This window comes from Trachymyrmex septentrionalis, unplaced genomic scaffold (assembly GCF_001594115.1).
Source record: "Trachymyrmex septentrionalis isolate Tsep2-gDNA-1 unplaced genomic scaffold, Tsep1.0 scaffold9, whole genome shotgun sequence".
In the NCBI taxonomy this organism is placed as follows: domain Eukaryota; kingdom Metazoa; phylum Arthropoda; class Insecta; order Hymenoptera; family Formicidae; genus Trachymyrmex; species Trachymyrmex septentrionalis.
The window spans coordinates 2821860-2830602 of record NW_017306091.1 but is presented as its reverse complement, the minus strand read 5'-3'; the positions used below and the strand labels follow the sequence as shown (position 1 = coordinate 2830602).

At 35.4% G+C, this 8743-nt stretch overlaps 2 protein-coding genes across 3 annotated transcripts in view; one reads left to right on the top strand and one right to left on the bottom strand.

The window, feature by feature from the left end:
- The window catches only part of LOC108755702, a 16175-nt gene extending 9407 nt beyond the window's left edge, over nucleotides 1-6768 (top strand). Inside the window, exons 6-12 of the mRNA XM_018498884.1 lie at nucleotides 1772-1987; nucleotides 2219-2459; nucleotides 2798-3136; nucleotides 3821-4026; nucleotides 4308-4536; nucleotides 4830-5304; nucleotides 6144-6768. Coding sequence (XP_018354386.1) covers nucleotides 1772-1987; nucleotides 2219-2459; nucleotides 2798-3136; nucleotides 3821-4026; nucleotides 4308-4536; nucleotides 4830-5304; nucleotides 6144-6651 — 2214 coding nt within the window. The 3' untranslated portion in view covers nucleotides 6652-6768. The remainder of the gene's footprint in view (nucleotides 1-1771; nucleotides 1988-2218; nucleotides 2460-2797; nucleotides 3137-3820; nucleotides 4027-4307; nucleotides 4537-4829; nucleotides 5305-6143) is intronic.
- A 961-nt stretch (nucleotides 6769-7729) lies between these two features.
- The window catches only part of LOC108755715 (vitamin K epoxide reductase complex subunit 1), a 3777-nt gene continuing 2763 nt past the window's right edge, over nucleotides 7730-8743 (bottom strand). The window contains exons 2-3 of one of the 2 annotated variants that reach the window (XM_018498908.1): nucleotides 8037-8134; nucleotides 7730-7961 (exon numbers count right to left, since the gene is read on the bottom strand). In XM_018498908.1, the coding sequence (XP_018354410.1) occupies nucleotides 7738-7961; nucleotides 8037-8134 (322 nt within the window). In that variant the 3' untranslated portion in view covers nucleotides 7730-7737. Of the gene's footprint in view, nucleotides 8135-8743 lie in introns of both variants that reach the window. The other variant, XM_018498907.1, reaches the window with a different exon arrangement.

Sequence of the window (8743 nt, the reverse complement as noted above, 5' to 3'; positions counted from 1 at the left end):
AGAGAGAGAGAGAGAGAGAGAGAGAGAGAGAGAGAGAGAGAGGGAAAGGGATCTCAAGAAGTGGAAGTCGATGATCTCTCGATTTTGCACTCCCTTCACCCAATGGCGATGAAGGAGCCATGAGATGCCCGCAGCCGCAGCCGCAGTCTCAGCAGCTGTTCCTGCACGTCTCTGGACCACGGGTGCGATCAGCCGCAAATCCGACCGCGATAGTGTCCCGCGCCTCCTCCTCGTCGGTGGAATCGCCGCGGGGGTGTCCTCGCGAGAGATTCCTCGGAATTCGTCCGCTCTTCTGACTCTGTGTGGTCCTGCTCCCTTATAGTCTCAAGATTACTCTTCATCGAACAGGACCAGTCGTCCTCGCGCGAGAGATGCCGGGACAATCGCTCCGCGGAAAAAAGACACGCGCCGCTTGATCGGACGCGACGCGCGACGTGCCGGCTGGACGTATCGTGTCTCTTTATCGAGATAGTTGCAGGTATAATTAAGGTATAAATTAGTCGTATTTCTATCAAGGTTCCAACGGATCGTGGACTCGTTTCGAATAGAGACTTTATAACGAGAGTTCGAGTTCTTCATCTTATTTTTTTTTTTTTTTTTGTCAAATTTGTTAAGTTAGAAAGAGTCCCAAGTAATATATATCAATACGAGAGAAAAAAAATGATGATTTTTTGGTTATAAAATTTATTTATCGACGTTAAAAATGAAAATAAAGTTATTTAATTTTTTGTTGACTTTTTTGCGTGTTCCTTGGAGTAAGATAGTATGAATAAGAATGTAATAGCATATATGAAAAGAAACAGTATATACATTCTTCCTTCTCATTCTAGTTTTGACAAAATTAATCAGACTTTGCAGTTATAGGGTTTCTAATTTTGAAATGCATAAGCGCTCGCTGCAAGTAGATCAGATATGAAGTTTGATTGAAATTAAATAGATTTTTATATGGCAAACAGTTTTCCCGGTGTCTATCGCGGTTTGTCATGCTCATCATCATCCTCGGCGTGTTCGAATACTGAGTTGTTCTTTCGTTGAAGGTCGGAGAATCGTGTCGTGTCATCATTTTAACCGGCACTTTGTGTAATATTTAATTTGATTGTCCGATGAGACACGCATAGACTTCTTAATACATAATTATTTGATATATAGATTTCACTTGAGAATTAAGGAAATGAGTATTGCGAATGTCGAACTTGTCAGATGTGATATTTTAATAAAGAAAGTTATAAATATATAAAAATAAGAGAGAGAGAGAGAGGGAGAGAGAGAACTTAAAAATAAATCAATGATTAAGACAATATTAACAAATATTGAAACATGCCGTATTTTTATTGGCAATTTTTTATCGGCTTGTCACGCTTGATTTATTTAGGCAGGTCACAAGAACAGTAACCAATAACTATTATTGACTTTGATTTTTTGTTATTAAATTTAAGTCAATCTCTGCATGTTAAACATCCATTAATTAAAATTTACAAAGATCGCGATAATTTTTTTATTTATTACTTTTCCTTTCTTTTCATTTGTGATATCTTTACATATTTATTAGTACAGATTGCACGTATTTGCTCTATATTATTATCTCTTGTTGAACGTCACATCTCTTTTTAAAAGCAATGAATCAATATTTTCGTGAAAGAAGGAAGAAAACAGGCACGGCCAAACCAGTTGGTTTTATCGCGTGTATACAAAGAAAAATGACTTGCAGAGAGACAATAATCGATCGCGAGTATCTGACAAGAGTTAATGCGGGTCCACATCTGGTTTTCAGGCATACCAGAAGGCGGTGCGTAACAATAGGGGTGACTTACGAGTCGCTCTTGCCGAATCCTCGAAACAATTGTCGTCACAGTCTGGTCCACGGGTCATCCAGCACACGACTAGGTCAAACAAAGTCATCGACACCGAGAAGACCTTGGAGAAAAAGGAACTGAAGGCTGACGGATTAATCGTTACCGAGAAGAAGCGAACGGTCGAGCACGAAGAGGTGAGTCGCAGCAGCAAAAACTGGTTAATATACTCTACCGTCATTTTTCTCTTCTTGTCTCGGTTTACCTTCGCTAGGTTGTACGAATTGTGAAGACGATTTAATTATATATGTAAAATATATAATATTGTATAATTAATATATTTGTGTATAAATATATAATATCACACACACACACACACACACAAGTCGGAGAAATAGTTGCAAGTAATGCGATCGTTTTTGCTTCAGATTAAAGACGACGAGGTTCCGGACGACGGGAGGAACGACGACGACGCCTCTGAAACGAAGAAGGAAAGCTCACAAAGGTATATCAAGAAAAGAGAAGAAGACGTAGTGGACTACATCTCGGCCGGCGAGAGAGTCGGCCGAGAAATGCGCTACGTTGCAGAGACAACCGAAGGAGAACGAATAGGCGACTGGTCACCATCACCGACGGGCATGCGGACGACTCGTTTTCACAAATATCCCGGTACGTAGCCTTTCTCTATATTGATTTTCTATCGTTGCGTTCTACATATTTACGAACGGTTGACCAGATGATCAACGGATAATTGTGAGTTCTGAAGTATAAAATATGACAGCTGATAAAACTGACTGAATTGTCTTCCATCCTCAAGACTGCTAGATGTTATCTTGACTGAAAAAAATTTACATTCAAGAAAAATTATTTTTATCATCTCGAAACTTGAAAGATTAAAATTTATTGAAGAACATATAGAGATATCGTATATTATATATATATATATATATTTTTTTTTTCTATTGACATGTTCCTTTTCTTCAAAAGATCATTGTTAATTATTACAGGTTTCTCGGATGCCGCTCGAAAAGATGCCTTGACGAAGAAACCGTTGGATCTCGAGGAAGAGGACGAGGCGAGAAAATTCGAAACATCGAAGTGGCTGGAAAGCCATTTCGGCAGCGATTCGCGTTCTTCGCACGGATCTCTCGATGCCGATGACTCTCCTCTTCCAACCAACACTAACACGAGCTACATCAATGTCACCATGAAATCTTGCACGCCCAAGGAACGCGATTATCAAAATGTAAGTTCCAACCGCAATCAGCGACGTGGTCGAGAGACGAATTCGCCTTCAGGATATTTTCATGGAATCAGCGAATGGTCGGAACGATATCAAGGAAAAGGTATGAAAAAAAGAACAATTTATTAGGAAAAATAATTTTTTAATATTAATTCTCTTTCTTAAAACAATTTTCTTCTAATTTTACATAATAATTTAAATATTCTAACACATTTTAAGGAGTAACTTTTTCCAGTAATTTAAAAAGAAAACTTTTTAATATATGAAAGACCATATGTTCGAAAAGCTTAGTTTCAAAAATAAAATGTCAAAATTGAAGGGAAAACTTTGTTTTTCTAAAAATTTCTATAACCATTATTTTGAGATGAAACTTGAAACTTTGTGTAAACTTTAACATGAGAACTCGTTTTTTAAAATGACCTATTATTTTTTTTAAAATTAGATAGATCTAAAACTAAGGATATCTTCAAAACTAAGCCGTTTTGGACATGTGGTCACATCATGTTTTTATTTTGAATTAACATACGAGAAATCGCTTCTTAAAATCTTTAAAAACATTTGATCCTCTCATATAATATTGTTTTTAGATGTAATATAAGTTTGTAAAATTAAAAAAAAGAGAGATAACAAAGATATGTTATTACATAAACAATATTTAGAAGATAATCTTAAATGTACATTATGTGTATATATTCTATATATAATATATATATATATAACAATTTTGTTTCGATAAATATCAAATAATATATGAAATGGAAATGTGAATATAATGTATTGTATACAGAGAAGCAAAATCACGCACGATCAAACTCTCCAGTTCGATACGTGGAATCTTCACGTACCAACGGACATGCCCACGGGCATAAGAGAAATCAAGTTGAATCATCTTATTCGAAAACTTACGAATCGTTCCGACGTGATTATCAGGATTCTGTCGAAGAACGACAATGTACACCTTCCCCACCGATACGTCGAAGATCGAAAGAACAAGTACGAACATTCCTCTTCATTATGCTAATAGCAATAGTTCTAAAATTTATAAGAAAATACATAATATTAAATGCAATGGAAGTTTATATTCTTCAAATTCTCTCTCTTTTGTTTATTATAAATAATTTATATTTTACAATAATTTATAATTAATCTATATATAGTTCATTAAATTAATTTATATTGATTTAATAACTGATAAAATATATATTTCATTTTGTGTTTCGCTACGTTATACGAATTATTGATACATAACTGAATTATTAACAATCTTTTTATAGTGGGCAAAATCTGAAGAAAAGATCAATTCGAACGAGCTCCCGTCAGGTCGCACTTCAAGTCCGGTACACGTGGTACAAAGAACTTGGGAGAGTCGTAATCGCGACGTTCAAGCACAAACACCCGAACGCAATTATAGAAATACCTCGCCACGATCGCGATCAATCTCGCCGAAATCGCCGAAAAATAGTCGCGAAGAAAAAAAGTCAGATAGTTCACGAGCATCTAAGGGTAAATCTTCTTCGTAATTAATTGATAGAAGCAATAAATTAAAAAAATATTTAAATTAAAAATTTATGAGTGTTAAATATTTTAATTAAAAATATTTTTAATTAAATCAAACTATTATTACGATCGAATTGGAAAACAAATAAGTAATAAAATAAAAGCCGACTAAAGAAAAATTAAAAATAAAAGTCGAATATAAAAAATATTATGAGAGCATTAAAGAGGAATATTATCAACATTATTATTATTATTATTATTATTGTGTATGTATTAAATATTACTATCTGTTCATCTAGGTCATGGGCCTAAGTATAAGATCGGCGAATCCTTTCGGAAGCTGGTGGGCAAATTACGTTCAGCTAGTACGGAGAGGAAGAACAAACGGACAAGCGGTGGTTCTACCTCACAATTGACGCAGACCGATGACAATGGCCCGACCTATCTACAATACAACGTGATCGACAGGAACATTCCTTTCGTCAGCGAAAGGGACACGATGGAGAACAAACCACCGGAAAGACCACCGCGATCACCGCGAAACGCTAACACGTCGAGCAAAGTTACGAAAATCATCAGGACGGCTGATCATGGTATCCAGGAATGGCAACGCAGCGAATCTACGCCACCACCCCTGCAGAGGTATTACTTGGGCGAGGATCCTTTCGGCGGCAGTATCTACGGACGTGAAAAAGGATACGAGAACGATCGAGACCGGCTGCGACACGGAAGACCACGCGGCTCCGGTAAAATTGCCGTAGATTCCGAACACAGGTAATCGAAGTACTCGACATAATGAGAGCGAGACAAATTTTGACTGATAAGTTATCCCCTACTTAAATTCGATCGCTATGCTTACTGCCCTTTATCGTTATTGCGCTTGTTGAAATATCTTTACATCTTTATTTAACACTGTACAGTGGTCTCTTCTGTAAAATATTACAGGTCTTCTGTCTTTCTCTTGTCTGGTTTTTTTCAATTGGTAAAGAGTTACTATTTAAGGCTCATGAGGGAGTTTGTATGGATTAAGTTACAGAAATAGATCAGATGAGATTTATTTTGGAAGTAGATAATTTTGGTTTAAAGGTATAGGAAAACGAAAGGAGGAATATTATAGAATTATGAATGATGGCGTTGATTTTCACCAAGGGAAAATCGATTGTGAATTGAAAGTGTGAGGGATCTAACTTAATCCGAGACACTCTACATAACTATCTATGCATGAAACGTTTATCAAGAATGACATGGTGTTCCAAAGATATTTCACGCTTTCATTGTCAGTAAAAATTTGTCTCTCGGTTAGAATTTGTCATCATGAAATAGACGACGAACTTGCTATCTCATGTCGCTCGATCGCCAAAGACGGAGTTAGTTGTGCAAGCTTCAGGAGCCAAAGTGCGAAGTCTAAATCGGGCCGCTTGGGTATATCTTTTAAATCGAAATTCGGCGACTCCGTGCTTCGATTTAGGGTGGAGGCTGCATGAAGGGACGCATGGGAATCGAACGTATATATGACTCGATAGACTCATTCGATCGTCGCCGCCGCAAACGTCGACGAGAGAAAAAATCCGCACGACTAGCCAAATCACCTTTCGGAAACAACCGCGTTTCAGCGTCGCCTCCAGCTCCCTCGGCAGATTTAGCAAATCCACTAGCAGACTGGTTAGCGATCAAGAGAGGGAGGAGCACTTCCGGACCACCCAGACGTTACCGCGAAGCCTGCATTCCGCCGGCGGTGAACAGTCAGCTCGTTCTCAGACCAGACGATACCAGGCACCGAACATCGGCAGATACGGCAAAATGAGTCAACATCATAGCAGCATGATCAACATATCGATCAAGAACACGGTGAACATGTCGCCAAAAGTGAACGCGACGCCTGTTTACAGCACTCTTCAGGCTCCACCGAAACCCGAACGTACGTACAAATCATCGCTATCACGCAGCAAAAGCTTTAACGTCGAGGCCGGCAAGAATGGCGTCGACGCACCAATCCGTGTACCGTATACCTCCAATTTGCACCTTAATCGCCTGGACGAAACGCCGCCGTTGAAGAGTCCTGGTATTCTTGCCAGCATTAGCCGTAGTAACAAAGATTTATTAAGAGACGGCAAATATTAAGGTCAGTGACGTAATAAACTGTATATCCTTTCGGATTACGTTAAATTACTATCCTTCCCCGCGAATATATTATAAATAAAATCTTAATTTATCTCAAAGCGATGTAAAACTTAGGAGAGAAGCTACTGGTAAAGTAATGAATTAAACATTTGTATTTTACATATATATATTATAGATTCTGCTGCATGATATGCACGTTTTCATGAATTATTTAATAAAATGAATTATTTAATTAAATGAATTAGATCTATTGAAGTTAAGGAACGTAGCGAAAGCTACGTTCTTAGAAATCGATTATATAGAATTATTAAAGTAGAACCGATAACAATCGCTAAACCTTCTGATATATTACAGAATGTTTCTTATATCTTTAACGTTTACGTGCCACGTATTTTCGACATTTAAATTACTGACATTCTCATAAAACAAAATATGTGAAGGTCGTTAACTATTCTTAATATATAATGTACAGAATGCTCTTCATTACTGTATATTTCTTGTATTTTATTAATATTTTTTTCGGCAATCTGAAGAATTTGTTTCATGAGCAATCATGTTAATAAAAACAACAATCTTGAAAAAAAGCACCGCATACAGGATATTCTGTACATCCATTACCGCACATATTTTTTATTAAGAAATAAATATATGTACGAGTTTCATATAGATGCGATATTATTTATATTGTTCATATTGTTGATTTACAATAATATAATATGAATATACATATAAGCAAAAGTTCTCTATGCATATTAATTAATTGCTATATCTTTTATTTAAAATGTTACGTACATTATAACACATAAAAATTCATTCGATTGTTTGCACTGTATAATATGAAATAATGTGAAAAAAAATACTTTAATCTCTTTCATTAAAAATATTTGAGAATTATGTTTATCTGAATCATTTATATTATATCCAGCAAACAACGAATATAACATATACACTTGTTATATATCTATGTTATATTAATTGTTTGCTGGATATTTACATTGTATAAATTCTATAAAAATAGAGAATAATAAAAAAAAAGTATTAAAATATTTTTTGATCGATCGTAAAAAATATAATTCTTTTTTATTTTTATTTCACCTTTTTATGCGTATCGTCTGAGTCTAATTTTTGGAATTTTCGGAATTTTTTGATAGCGAAAAATGTGATCACCGCGTTTATAATGTACATGCTAATACATACAACGCAGATATCTCTATAGAAACATAATATATAACTTAAGTATATTGACAAAATATTAGACATTATTCCCAGAATAACAATGGCGACCGAAAAGGTGTAATTATTAATCATATCTGAAAAAAATAATTTCGTTATTGTTATGTAAGACATATGTATAGACACGTAGGCAACAATGATTGAATACATACTTAAAATTGCGATCAGAGTATAAAATATTAAACCATATATAGGATTTCGGATGTTAAACACAGAATCTTTTGGAAACAATCCGAATCCCTTGCCATACCTGAAATACGACACATTAATTCTTTACTTCTTATTTTGTATATGTTTGTCTGAAATAATTTTACGATTATTCATGCACAATTATCAATTATAATTTCACGTCGTGTTATTTTGTATTTTATCTAAGTTTTATTTTCGTTACGTTTTATAAATCTCAGTATATATTATGGCTTAAACATTCGCGCGGCTGAAGGCAGCAATTATGGCTGAACACGCATGTCATATTTATTGTTACTCCGTAGGAGTAATGAGCCTTCTCAACAATAAGCCATTAGTCATAAATCAGAAATCAGAAATTAAAAATTGACCAAACAACAGTTATCAATTTTTAGCTTCTGATTTCTAATTTATGATTAATGGTTTATTGTAAAAGGTCTGTAAAGAGTGTAGAAAGTTTATAAAATTTCACCCATGAAATGCATAACAAAGTATAACATAAGACCGCTAAACCAATGAATCTTATGTAAATCAATATGGTGACAGTATGCTAGATGCTCATTGGTCCAGCAGTCTTATGTCATGCTTATGCTCTGTTGTGCATTTCATGTGTGAAGCCCTTTAAGGCCGTAACACCGACTCTTGCATAATGCATAGAGCATAAGAGAATCAA